Source organism: Electrophorus electricus, chromosome 3 (genome assembly GCF_013358815.1).
Source record: "Electrophorus electricus isolate fEleEle1 chromosome 3, fEleEle1.pri, whole genome shotgun sequence".
Taxonomy (NCBI): domain Eukaryota; kingdom Metazoa; phylum Chordata; class Actinopteri; order Gymnotiformes; family Gymnotidae; genus Electrophorus; species Electrophorus electricus.
This window is the reverse complement of record NC_049537.1, coordinates 9,052,313-9,066,908: the sequence shown is the minus strand read 5'-3', so window position 1 is coordinate 9,066,908 and position 14,596 is coordinate 9,052,313. Positions and strand designations below refer to the sequence as shown.

Here is a 14,596-nt window from a genome sequence, read left to right as displayed (position 1 = left end):
TCATGTGTTCATGTGTTCTGTTGCATGATAATCAGGGTCCAGTGCTCAGAATGAGTAAGAAAAAAGGCAAAGTAAGCCAGTAAGTGGCATAAGACAGCAGGGCATGGGGTAAGGCAGCAGGGAATGAGATAAGGCAGAAGGGCATGGGGTAAGGCAGCAGGGAATGAGATAAGACAGCAGGGCATGGGGTAAGGCAGCAGGGAATGAGATAAGGCAGAAGGGCATGGGGTAAGGCAGCAGGGAATGAGATAAGGCAGCAGGGCATGGGGTAAGGCAGCAGGGAATGAGATAAGACAGCAGGGCATGGGGTAAGGCAGCAGGGAATGAGATAAGGCAGCAGGGCATGGGGTAAGGCAGCAGGGAATGAGATAAGGCAGAAGGGCATGGGGTAAGGCAGCAGGGAATGAGATAAGGCAGAAGGGTATGGGGTAAGGCAGCAGGGAATGAGATAAGGCAGCAGGGCATGGGGTAAGGCAGCAGGGAATGAGATAAGGCAGAAGGGCATGGGGTAAGGCAGCAGGGAATGAGGTAAGGCAGAAGGGCATGGGGTAAGGCAGCAGGAAATGAGATAAGGCAGAAGGGCATGGGGTAAGGCAGCAGGGAATGAGATAAGGCAGAAGGGCATGGGGTAAGGCAGCAGGGAATGAGATAAGGCAGAAGGGCATGGGGTAAGGCAGCAGGGAATGAGGTAAGGCAGAAGGGCATGGGGTAAGGCAGCAGGGAATGAGATAAGGCAGAAGGGCATGGGGTAAGGCAGCAGGGAATGAGGTAAGGCAGAAGGGCATGGGGTAAGGCAGCAGGGAATGAGGTAAGGCAGAAGGGTATGGGGTAAGGCAGCAGGGAATGAGATAAGACAGAAGGGTATGGGGTAAGGCAGCAGGGAATGAGATAAGACAGAAGGGTATGGGGTAAGGCAGCAGGGAATGAGGTAAGGCAGCAAGGAATGAGGTAAGGCAGCAGGGAATGAGGTAAGGCAACCAAATGTTTTTAATAAGGACACTCTCCAGAGTAGTTAAAAAAAAAAGGTGAAATGTCTAACTCAGGTTTATCAATGACACCACATTTTATGCTCTAATCTGAATGCAAAGTTACATAAAATGGAAAAATCAGATAAAACACTTCCAAATGTGTATAACTGTGAGTGTGCATATGTGATAGGGTTGCATGCATAATAAATAACAGTTCAGATTTATTGAAGCTACAAGTAAGATTTCCTGTAGAAAATGTGCTGTGGACCAAACAATCAAACATTATAATGTGAACTTTATATTACGTTTTCCTTTTGTTCAAGATAAAGTACTCTCTTACTGTCACTTCAGTATATTTTTTGATGAATTTAGAACTTGTAAATTATGGTTGGAATTATTAAATAATAATTCTCAACACAAGAGTATTAAACTTTATTATTGGAGTATAAGAAATGTTTCAAGCAAAACATAGCTCACAGGTTGCTTGAAGACTGACCATGATAACAGACTATACAATAAACATGTAATGTTTAAGAAGCAGTTTAGATATTAACATGAATGAATGGGCTTTTGCTCTTCAGATGAAATGCTTTTCCCACTGCTACAAATAAACAGTATCAGAAATTATTACACATTAAATTAGTGTGTGCTTTTAGCTCTACAAAATCAATTGTTGAAATGAAATTTGTTGGGTCATGTTATGAGCTACCTCAGTCACACAGAATGTTGAGCATTTTTTATAAAATATCATATTGTGGACATGAGACAGTTGTCTGGCTGCTTTTAGGTAGAATAAAGCAACTACTAGTCAAAATGATTTCAAAATGGTGTGATTTTACCTTATGCCCAGAAGGGGGCAATGATATATAACTTAACTCAGCAGAGCAATAGCTCTCATCATAAGGAATGATGATTTAAGAACATTTACTTCCCTTTAGACATTTGATGTTATATATTGCGACATGTGTGATGTACTGATGTTTTGATGTTGACATAAGGTTTCACTGAACCAGCCTATTGTGCCGTGCTGAATGTCTTGAGGGCTTATTTGCTGTCTGTGTTTCTGAAATGAAGGCTCCGCTAACCCTGTTGACCTACACAATTAATACATGATAAATGGCAAAAATGAACAAAAGTCCAATTATTACTTAAAAAAGAGGTAAATCACTTGGATTTAAAACAAGATTTCAGTTGTGCCATATATGCCTAGTACAGTGTAGAGGGAGAGTCAGTTTCAATGGCTATTTGCACAGTGTACAGTTTTTAAAAGATTTGTTTTGCTAGAGGAAAATACCTAGGTTGAATGTTGCTCTTTCCCAAAAGGCAAGGCAAATCAAAATCCTGAAAATGTTTAACAGATTAAAACAATAGACTGATAGACTTCTTAATTATACTTTCAAAGCATTTTATTTTAAAAAAGTTTTGGGTTTTTTTTATTATAAAAAGAACGTATAAGACATATGGACGCACAAGCCACACTCATGTACTCATCTATCAACATATATCAAAAACACACAAATGAGACACCTTTGCTGTCAGACATTAAGATGATTAAAGGTGAACCTGAAATATTAAAATGTTTAAAGGTGAACCTACCTAAAAAAGGATGCATATGTATTTTGTCACCACACACAATAAAGAGGGTGGCTCGAAAGGAAACAAATTCTCCCAACAACTACAGAATTGCAGAAGCTATCAACCTATCAGGAAGGCAGACTATAAGGAAATATCTACAGTTACTAAATCAGAAACATGGGCCTTTAATGGAGCTAGCTAAATGTCACTTGGACAAGGATCAGGAGCAGAGTGGAGTGGGTCTGGTATGCAGGAAGGCTGGTGATGAAAAAGATCATCTAAACTCCATGGTGAAGTTTAATGTTGAATGTTATGTTGGAGTACTGTGCTGCTCATTACAGTGCACAGCAACATGAATATCATAAATCAGCATGTTAAAATGGAAATATTTTTCTGTTAGGCTTGGTGATGGGTATTAGTCAGTGTCCTATATGTTATCATTATTATTGGTCCTGCATTTCATGTTTATTGTTGTTTGCACTTGTGTTATTTTGTGTTGTCCCATGGTCCTGGAGAAGTGTAAAATAATTGCACTGTATTCTTGCATATGGCTGGAAAGACAATAAAAAGCATGACATGACTTGAAAACTGCACTATCACTGGATCTACTAGAAGGCTAAAGGGTTCCTACAGATCCACTGAGCTGAAACACTGAAACCTTTAGAGAGATGAAGGACAGATGTAGCCAAAAGATGAAGGGCTATGAAGCCTCTCCTGCATTAAGGAATGATCTCAGGCCTGTTTATGCTCTCAGACTGAGTCCAATTACCTTAGCCCAGAATTAAGATCAGCTGCATCAGTGATTGTGACTGATATTTCTTTCAGCAATAATATCAAAGAAAATGGCATTAATATTTATATTTTTTTTTCAGGTTTTAAACATCAAAAAATTTTCATAAATTATTAAGAAAATATTATTCAGTATTTATTCTGTCAGCAATGCTAAAACTGTTAGGACTGACTTTTTGTTACAAAGCAGCTGCATTGACATATAACCCCTTCATCTGTTGTCCCCTATAGTCACCTAACCTCTTCTTGTGTTGTCCTCTGTTCTTCTGTTGTTCTTCTGATGTCCATTGTTGGTTAGACTGTAGTTGGTTTGCACGTTTTTGTTGAATACCTGAAACTGTGCACAGATCTGACTCCAAAGAATCATTTTTAAATGTGTACCAAATTCCTACAATTTATTTCTGGTTTGATTTTGGTTTATACCAAAAAAAGTGTTATTCTGTCAATAACACTGTGGTTTGTGGCTTATTTATCCAATATTTTGCACATGCTATAGCACTTTTAAATTAAATAAATTAAATTAAAACTAAAATTCTGATTTATTAAATTGCAAAACTCCTGCTTTCTCTCACTCTCTCCTGTTTTTCTCTCTCTTACTCTCTCTCCTCTCTTTCTCTCTCTCACCCCCCCCCCCCTCCTATACAAACACACACACACACACACTGCTTGGTTCCTATGTAAAAGCATCTGGGTAGTGAATTCTCAGTCACTATCAGAGGTCTTGGGCAAGATAGGAGCTGTCACTTTATTGAGAGATATACAGACTGATGATCAATCATTCTCATCAATGTGTATGGTCATATTTGCTCCGGTAAGGCTATCTTTTTTTTCTCTCTCTCTAGTTTACTTACTAAGACATCTTGATATTCTTTTGAAGTGTACCGAGTAATTCTGTGTATATAGTAATAAAAACACATTTACATTCCTTATAAGCTATATTTTTTCTATAATGTTTCTTTCAGGGTATTTGTGTGAATATTTGTGAGAACATTCAGTTATTTCATCAGATTCACTGTGAGGGGTCCCAGCATCAGCCTCCTGTTTGTAGTCTCTCCTTTTTGAATAATTGATCTGCTCTTGCTGGTATGCGTGAAAGATTGATGCTAATACTCTACGCTGTTCTAGGCACATATATTTATGAATCTGTAAATAAAATGTGTGTGTCTATGCTTCTGTCCTTTGGTAACCCATGGATTATCTCTACATTATTCAGTGAATTTTGTCAGGTTTTTTCCTGCAGATCTGCTCTGATGTAGTTAACTTTGCTCAGTATCCCATAAGGTTTTGGTGTTTTTGTACATTCCTTTGTTCAGGTTGCATCTCGTCAATTGTTCATCATGGCTTTAGCAGATGTTTCTATACTAGCAGTTTTTAAATGCTGTTTACTCCATAAGGATTGAGTATGTGTGATGTATTTTTACACACACAGATACATTTCATATCTAAAGCTTCACATACACTTAATAAAATGACAAACAAATGGAAAAGTGTGTGTGTGTGTGTGTGTGTGTGTGTGTGTGTGTGTGTGTGTGTGTGTGTGTGTTTGTGAGTTTATTTTAGAAGAAGAGATGAGAGAGACAGAAAATAATGTGTCCATAAAATATCTACCCAGTATCCAAATACACCTTCTATTCATTATAGTCAACCACCCAAACACAATAGTCAGGATATTCAGCTCATGTCATGCAGCCCTGTTAATGTTATTTTTCACATGAAAACATTTGAGCCTGAGTTGGATGTTTTGCACAGACAGTCTCTCATTTCTGGCATTTAAAACCAGATTTAACTTGCACATAAAGGCCCCCTAGATAAATACATCTTCAGCAGTTTTAAGTAACTTTTACCTAATGGGCATATTCACATACTGGTATATTTTATCTGCATTTAATTTTTGTTTGGTGTATTTTGTGTTATAACAAAAAGCTGCTGTCTTTGTTGGATCCAATATGACAGGTTCTAAAAAGCATGCACACATATTCAGATAGACATTCAGATAATTATTTCTAAAAGTGATTTGCTTTGCCTCCACAGCTTTTTGCCATCTTTGCATTTGCAACATGTGGTGGATATTCTGGCCAGATAATGGTTAAAGTGGACTGTGTGGATAAAATCCAAAGCAACATCACTATCACTTTTGCCTATCCATTCCGGTAAGTGTCATTATTCCTCTTAATGTCCCCAGAATCTAAAAAGAGCAAATTAAGTTTTTGTGGTCAGTGAAACAGAAATAATTTGTTCCCTCTGGTGGCACAGTCACTGAGCAAGTGTCTGAAGCCCCTCCCAAGTGTCTGAAGCCCCTTAGCTCACTCACCCACACCTGGAACTCTAACTAATTTCTGTGTTTCCATTTTGGATAACACGGTACAAACTAAAGTTCAATATGGTGCCTTGAACCAATTTATATGACTTATTATCTAAACTTAATTTGGTACATCATGCTGTTCTGCTTAAAACTGAGACCAATAGAAGCATTGCATCAATTTAAATCAGTTTAAGATACAGCATAGATGATGATGAGAAGATGGCTGAGTTAGATATTAGTCCATATTTATAAGGTCACGTATCTGAATGTTGCATAACATAAATGATTGCTCATTTAAAGAATTACAAGATGGTGCACAAACTATTTTAGCTTGACTGTCTGGTGCTACCTCATGTCTAATATATCACTTTTGCATGGCGAAATCTTTCATGAACGTGTTCTGTCTAGCATGACATGCTGTACACTGTGTGTGACTTCCCATGTGTGGTTCCTCTAGACTCCAGCAGGTGCACTTTAATGCTCCTCTCTGTGAGGATAAGAGGCAAGAGATGCTCTTCCTCGAGGGAGACTACTCTTCATCAGCACAGTTCTTCGTTACTGTGTCTGTTCTCGCCTTCCTTTACTCCCTCCTAGCCACGATAGTCTACATCTTCTACCAGAACAAGTACAGGGAAAAAAACAGGGGCCCTGTAGTGGTGAGTGTTTCTCAGAATCACACAGTTGATGAATTGAAAGGGATCTCATTGAAAGGAATATTGATTAAATGTATTAATGATATATTTAATCCAAAAAATACCAGGAACTAGTTCGGTTCAATCAGCTGGGTCTAATTTGCCTAATGGGAACTGGCTTCTGCTACCTTTGACTAATTAGTAGCAGCCAGTATTTTTTGAAGATTTAGATACTGTGTAAATTTTATCCATTCTTTCCACAGGATTGCCTGGTGACAATGGTTTTCTCAGGACTTTGGCTAGTGAGCTCCATAGCCTGGGCTAAAACTCTTTCTGGAGTTAAAACAGCTATTGATATAAGTCGAATACAGCTTTTAATGACTGCCTGCAGAGACCAGGAGAATGTGTGTGAGACAATAGCGGAGCCCACTTGGACGAATCTTAACATGTCAGTGGTAAGTATGCTGCTTTACAATTCAACAGTATAATTAATCAGTGATTTCATTCTGTTACACCAGATCTTCAATGCATAATTTAGAGTTGTACCTGGTTAATGTTCCACCAATATCAGAAGCGAGAATCTCAGGCTTTAAATTTAATTCTGAGAGCAAGTATATTTTTCTGTGGTTCAGAAACTATTAGTAATTAACACCAGTGAACAAGGTATTCCCTTGTTTTGTAATGGGTAACAAGTGCCATCAGGATCTAAGACTGTAGAGTCTAATTGCAGGCTTACATCTTGGCTGCTGATGAGCTAAACTGTCCAAGCTGAATGTTTTCATTTTTTTTCATTCATAAAGTGAAGTTAACAAGCTTTCAAAGTTTTATTTTATAAAAGACATAAAATTTCAAGTCAGTGGTGTGTCCTTGACCTGCCTGAGTGAGGGAGATAAGGGAACTTTCACTAGTGGGTCACAGCACAAATGTATGTTTACAAACACAAGTCTGGTCTTGAGTCCTAGGTCTCATGATTTCACTGACATCACAACAGAAATGGTGGAGTCAGTAGACAAAGAAAACATACAGTGGAAGGTTTTTTTTATGTGTAAAGCTAACTTCTGTAGAAGTGGTTTGTTTTTTATTCCATCTACAACGTGGCAGTACTTCAAAGATCATGAGGAGGCTTCTCAGATAAAGGGCAATAAGTGTTTTGACAAGCCTTTTGAGCTGCAGAATGAGTATAAAAGTTTTGCTGAAAGTTCATTCACCCAAAATCCATACTGACTACATTCATCTCTGTGGGCTTTCATTTCCCATACTTGGTGGTTATAAGTGCAGAAGAACACTTGAAGCAAGAGAACTTTGTGGGGAAGTGTTACACTGCCAAAATAAATTACCACAATGTGAAAAATAATTTATTTCTGTAAGGTTATATCTTACATGACTCTAAACCATCCCTTTCTGCTTCCAGGCTTTTGGATTTTTGAACTTCTCTCTGTGGGCTGGCAATATTTGGTTTGCCTATAAAGAGACAGGCTTGCACAAGTCCAGTCAGCGTTACCTCTCCAGAATGCCCTCTGAGAAACGCAGCACTAGTTTCAGGCAGTACAGTCAAAGTAGCTTTGATCAGTCTGGACCAGGTTTTGGACAGAGGCTTTACAGCCAGGGTAGTTTTGAAATATCAGGTGGAGGCTTCAGCCTACCACAGACCAATCTGGGACAACCAATGTTTTACAGACAGATGGGGAGCCCCACTTCCAGAGGACCACTCATATTTGTCAATGAGAGTCAGTGATAGAAGGTTATACAGAATGATTACACTGTACAACCTTTGGTGTAAGAGGGGAAACTGAGAGAGGGGGAAGATTTACAGAAAAATGTAGAATTGGTATATATAGTCACTCTAAGAAAACCCAGTGTTTATTTGGGTGATTTTTAACACTGGGAATTTTGGCTGACCTCTAGCTAGTTTAGTCTGGTGATTTTAATCTAAAGATTAATTGTGGTATAAATATAATGGTCTGTAACTTGTTTGTGTATTCATTTTTAAATGCTGATAAAATATTTATACACATGCTAAATTTAATGTCAATCTATGTTCTGTGACTGAGTCTCATTTATTGATAATATAAAAAATTTATTTGTTGTTTAGTACATTCTGAAGTGCTTAACTAAACTTAAAAGTCAACATGACCACTGTTTGTAATATTTGGATGTACTTCTTTATTTGTTTTTGTTCCCCTGTGTCTTGCTCACAAACATGAGTAGTAACATATTTCATTCTGATTTATGCTTTCTTTCCATGTATATAATAATAGTTTCACCTCTGCAATGGTGATGATGTTGATTGCAGGACTTTCTTGAATAACCATTGTGCCAAACAGCAGTCTGAAGTTAAAAGATGTCTAGAGATGCTAATTATCCGAGCAGAGGGCTGTATTATTAATGACTCAGTGATTTCACATTGTGTGGTGCAAGAAGTATGGTGATGTAGAAAGTCTCAGTCAAAAATGTGATGCAGTCATATTGTAACTTGTTCAATATTGAAGTTTGTAAACTGGCCTTGTTATCTCAAAAAGGAATAAAACATTAAGAATTCCAACAAATGACTAAGTTAACTGTCATGTCATGATCACCTCAAACTAGACTCTGATTTTCTATGCATCTTTGTTCTATTGTGGTTTAAACCTTCTTTAATCTAGCAACATTAGATTAGAACATTGCTTTAAGATAGTAACATTAAAATAGCCACCTTTGATCTAAGTTCACAGTTTATGCTTAGTGTTCACACTTGTGTCTGTACAAGCTGTAATCAAAAAACTTTTTTTCCAAAACTGTTAATACCAATGCAACAACCGCAGATAATGTGACAAACTGTGGAGTATTCAGCATCACCTGTTTTTGCATCACTGAAGCAAGGAGGATGTGCCGAATCACCCCCACTTCTGGTTCTCTGTAAACCCTTACAAGGAGAACTTACCCATCACCCTTTACATACCTCCATTCTCACTATTATGAAGTCATACATTACAAGAGAGAATCTAAAGCAATGGTGTTCAAACTGCAAAGCTCAGGAACTTGGTCTCCACTGTGTTCTGTTTCTCAGCATTAGTATTGCTTTTGACCTGTGTATGTTCATTACAGCAGCCCTCATAAGGAAACTGGTTTCGGTCTCTGTTCATGCTGAAGACCAGGGAATAGTGAAGATACTCATTTTCCCCATTAAGCCTTGCTAATGAGGGGGTATTGGGGTGCAATTAAGACCTCTGGGCTTGTCAGAGTCCTGGCTTGTCCTCACACACTGCTTTCCATTGCTTGGCTCACTGCAGTGAAGCTAACTGCCTGCAGGTGCCCAGGCTCTGAAATTGCAGCTTTAGGTGGCTATGGCTCTAGAGCTTATGCCATTCAGATTATAACAGGAAATAAAAGGTTACAACTTAAGAACTGTCTCCAGCTGTAAGTAGGGTTCAATTATATATCCCAGAGGGAGAGAGAGAGGGAGAGAGAGTGAGAGAGAGAGAGAGAGAGAGAGAGAGAGAGAGAGAGAGAGAGAGAGAGAGAGAGAGAGAGAGAGAGAGAGAAGAGGAATGAAAACCTGAAGAGCAATAATTGTAGTGTTCTAATATAATGAGCCCTGTTTTTCTGAGCTGATGTTGATATTAGCAGCAGGGTACTAATAGACAATAGCCATATGTCAAAAAAATGGCAGCAAGATAGTGAACAAATGTGATTGCTGCTTGCTTTGCATGTGTTCGGAAAGCTATTGTGAATAGTCATCTTAACCAAGATCTATGCTTATTATGAGTTCTCAATTTTCAGCTGTGTGTTAAATGTGTGTTAGACTAATTCTGGCAATGACAGATTTTATTACTAATTTTAGCATTTAATTCCAACCAGGCATAATTACCCCGTCATATAGTAATTTTGGTGCTGCAAGCAGTCTTATGCTGGTTTTCAATTCAACTATAGAGAAATGATCATAAAAGCTAATGCCAGATTCAGTTGCGAAGATGATAAGACACCATGTTGTTTGTTATTAGCTAGTACAATTTCTTCATCTTGCTGGCCAATCTGTCCCACCTGGACCTGTGACAAAGTCCTGCCTAGACCTTCATGAATCAAAAATGTAAAGGATTCAGCTTTTCCAGGTTTTATATTGTACTGCTTGGACCATGTGCATATACTTAATTAATTAATTGGCATTAAATCAAATCACTAAAGTAATTGTAATAAACTACTTCCTATCTAAAACAGAAATAGTCACCAAATTAGAAAAATAGCATGTATTGGACTGTACTGTTACTGTAAATTATTTAAAAAGGTACACTGACCACAATTTTGTATATAACCTAAAGCTATTTTTTAGAAAAAAAGGCAATGTTATATTGTGAAGCTTATGCTTTACTGAGCTTGGTAAATTTCTTTGTTTGATATTGTAATGTTGTGTGTGCTTTGGTTTGTCTCGTTGGATTATCATCTGGTTGGTTAAGGTAGGCTCTGAGTTCACTTACTTTTGTCTTAGATTCTGTGAAATTCAAGGCTTGTTGTCTAAACCTAGTTGTTAGTTGCTTGGTAACGGTATTTACTCACTACAGGTGTAGTTTTGCCCTGACCTTAGGTGTGAATTGAGGGGCGGGCTCAGCACTTATTGAACTGAGTTCAATTAGGACGACTCCGCTACAGACAGATGTGTCTGTAGCAGTAATCAACATCTGGAGGAGGTTTGGTGGTGTTCTCAATCTGCTCATCTACATCTCACCTACAGGACTTCACAAACTCAGCTAAGTATCTTCTCATATTATCTCAATCCTTTATCTCATACATCTACAAATCAATCTGAAATGTGCTTCACAATTCCTGTCCACATATCCCACAGATCTCCTCGACACAATCATAGACGTCGCAATCTCAGCAACCTCACTGACTCACAACGCTTCACACCATCACATATAGTGGTGGCAGGAGGGCTCTGGAACTGCCAATCTGCTGTCCGGAAGGCTGACTTCATCTTAGAATTAGCATCCCTCCACTTCCTACACTTCCTGGCTCTTACAGAAACATGGATCACCCTTGAGAACTCAGCGACTCCTGCTGCCCTGTGCTCTGCCTTTTTGTTTACCCATTCTCTGAGGTGTCTTGGCAGGGGTGGTGGCACAGGTTTACTAATGTCTCGAGAGTGGCGTTTCACTCCACTTTCCTTCTCTACACTTTCCATCTCCTCGTTTGAATTTCATGCCATTACAGTGTCTTTCCCCATCAAACTTCTTATCATTGTCATCTGCCACCCTCCTGGTTCCCTAGATCACTTCATTGATGAGCTCGACATCCTTCTGAGTCAATTCCCCACTGAAGGAAATCCACTCATTCTTCTTGGTGACTTCAACCTTCCATCAGACAAGCTGCATTCCTCCTGCATCCTTCCACGGTTGACAGCATTTGACCTCACCCTCAACCACTCCCCTCCGACTCACAAAGCGGGCAATGTTCTGGACCTGATCTTCACCCATACCACCACAACATCGGACATCACAGTCACCCCCCTCCACCTCTCGGACCATCACTTTCTATCCTTCTCTCTCTCCCTTCCTTCTCTTTCCATCCAGTCCTCTCCAACATGTTCCTCCTTCCTCCCTCGCAATCTGCACTCCATAACTCCCTCTTCCCTTACTTCTACTATTTTGTCCGCCCTTCCTCACCCTGACTCTCTATCCTTTCTCTCTTTGGATACAGTTACAAATACTTTCAATTCTACACTCTCCTCATCAATGAATCTTCTGTGCCCTCTCTCCTCTAGACCCGCTAAATCCTCCCCACCTGCCCCCTGGCTAACAGAAACACTTCGCTGCCACAGGAGAGAACTAAGGACTGCAGAGAGGCAGTGGAGGAAATCCCGCATAGATTAAGACCTTAGCTCATACAAGTCTCTCCTTTCCAAGTTCTCACTGGAAGTAACATCTGCAAAGTCATCCTACTACAGAGAGAAATTCGAATCATCATCATCTGATCCATGCAAGCTCTTCACTATTTTTTCTTCTCTCCTTAATCCTCCCCCTCCCCCTCCTGCCTCATCTCTTACTCCAGAGGATTTTATCACCTTCTTTGGGGAGAAGGTTGCAGCAATCCGCCAGTCCTTTTCCTCTGTTCCCACCCCTCCAACCAACGTGCATTCCCCAACATCCAACTCTCTGACTTCTTTTTCTCCACAGATGAAATTCTTCAACTCCTGACTTCCAGCAATCCGACTACATTTCCACTGGATCCGATTCCTTCTGCTCTGTTCCAGACAATCGCAAGAGATCTGCTTCCTTTCATCTCTGTCATCATCAACAACTCCTTATCTTCTGGATAAGTGCCTACTGCATTCAAATCCGCCAAGGTGGTACCAATCCTCAAGAAGGCCACACTTGACAGCTCCAGCGTTACCAACTACAGACCGGTATCACTTCTCTCTTTCCTCTCAAAAGCCCTTGAATGAGCAGTTTATAATCAATTGTCTCTTTTTCTCACCCAGAACCAACTGCATGATCCCAATGAGTCTGGCTACAAACCGGCACATTTTACAGAAACAGCCCTCATAGCGGTGACTGAGAAACTTCATGCCACTAAAGCTGCCAAACAGTCATGTGTTTTGATTCTTCTAGACCTTTCAGTAGCCTTTGACACAGTGAACCACAACATTCTTCTCTTTGTTCTTTCCAGGCTTGGTGTGACTGGCTCTGCTTGGAGATGGTTTCAGTCCTATCTGGATGGACAGTCTTATCAGGTGACATGGAGAGGATCCACATCCAAACCATGTAGACTCTCCACTGGTGTTCCACAAGGCTCAGTATTGGGCCCCCTTCTCTTCTCTTTGTATACTCATTCTCTTGGTGATATAAAATCTTCTCATGGTTTCTCCTACAACTGCTATGCCAAGGACACTCAATTATTTCTTTCTTTTCCACCCTCTGACACGCAGGTCTCCAGACGTATCTGATACTTGCCGATACTTGACTGACATTGCCTCATGGATGACAGCCCACCACTTGAAGCTCAACTGAGCTTCTGTTCATCCCAGGTACTCCCAACCCTTACCATGACCTGGTCGTTTCCTTTGAGAACTCCCTGGTATCACCATCCGAAGCTGCTTGTAGCCTGGTCGTAACTTTGGACAACCAGTTGTCGTTCTGAACTCATGTTTCTAATCTAACCCGGTCTTACAGATTCCTCCTTTGTAACATACAAAGGATTCGACCCTTTCTTTTGCAGGAAGCTACCCAGGTGCTTGTGCAGTCTCTTGTGATCTCAAAGCTAGACTACTGCAACTCGCTACTTGCTGGTCTTCCTGTAAGTGCCATCAAACCTCTACAACTTGTCCAGAATGCAGCAGCATGACTGGTCTTCAATCTTCCAAAGTTCACACATTACTCCACTGCTGCGCTCCCTTCATTGGCTCCCTGTAGCTGCACGCATCAGATTTAAAACCTTGATGCTTGCCTACAAAGCCAAAAATGGACCAGCCCCTTCATACATGAGGTCAATGGTCAAAGCCCGATCCGTACCTCAAGTACTTCGAACCCGAAGTACGGCTCGGCTTGAAATACCTTGCTTCAGGTCTCATGGGTGACAAGCAGCGAGACTATTTTCTGTCCTGGCTCCAAGATGGTGGAATGAACTCCCACTTGCTGTCCGGACAGCAGAGTCCCTTGCAGTCTTCAAACGCAGACTGAAGACCCAGCTATTTGCAGAATATTTAAAGGACAACTGACACTGCTCCCTTATTGACTGACTAATTTAGTACTTATTGTAGGGTATTGTTTATGGTTTTTAACAAACTCTAGCACTTATTGTTTATAGCACTTATCATTGTTTAAGATAGACCTTATGTATTTTGCACTTCTAGGTATCAGCATTCATCCCTGTATTCTAGTTCATTGGTATGTTTAATTCTAACCTACTATACTGTACTTGGATATATTCTATGAGTAAATGACAAAGCACTTTTGTAAGTCGCTCTGGATAAGAGTGTCTGCTAAATGCCGTAAATGTAAATGTAAATGTGTGCCTATGCAATTAAAAAGCAGCCTATAATATTTGATTTACAAGAAAATTTTAAATATTACTTCTTGTACCTTTAAGACATTGATCTTGAAGATTAAAGCAAGGCTTTATACAATCATAAAAGTAATTCTTTAATAATTCTTTTCATATAAATTCTTGCTAACCACAAATACATTTTGGTAGAAATTTTATAACAATGTACAACAAAAGGAAGACGATAGATATATTTTAATTGCCAGTCTTCTCCTGAGAATAATAGTTTACTTTGTGCAGTAAAGATGTGATTTTATGTCTTGCTGCAGCTGTGGTTAACAAATCACTGCTGATGTTTCAGAACAAGTGTGTGTAAC

At 39.6% G+C, this 14,596-nt stretch overlaps 1 protein-coding gene across 1 annotated transcript; it reads left to right on the top strand.

Annotated features, from left to right (window-relative positions):
* The first annotated feature begins 4,051 nt into the window (after positions 1 to 4,051).
* On the top strand, positions 4,052 to 8,808 carry LOC113575997 (synaptoporin). Its single transcript, XM_027007878.2, has 5 exons — positions 4,052 to 4,143; positions 5,364 to 5,482; positions 6,092 to 6,290; positions 6,530 to 6,721; positions 7,678 to 8,808. Exons 1-5 carry the CDS (start codon positions 4,120 to 4,122, stop codon positions 7,999 to 8,001), a joined length of 858 nt encoding a protein of 285 aa, XP_026863679.2. The 5' UTR covers positions 4,052 to 4,119; the 3' UTR covers positions 8,002 to 8,808.
* The last annotated feature ends 5,788 nt before the right edge of the window (positions 8,809 to 14,596 follow it).

Excerpts from the sequence above, each read along its gene's own strand:
- LOC113575997 (XM_027007878.2), top strand. The coding sequence starts at position 4,120 with ATGTGTATGGTCATATTTGCTCCG. Across the intron at positions 5,483-6,091 it reads ACTTTTGCCTATCCATTCCG|ACTCCAGCAGGTGCACTTTA; the intron begins GTAAGTGTCATT and ends TGGTTCCTCTAG. Across the intron at positions 6,291-6,529 it reads AAAACAGGGGCCCTGTAGTG|GATTGCCTGGTGACAATGGT; the intron begins GTGAGTGTTTCT and ends TTCTTTCCACAG.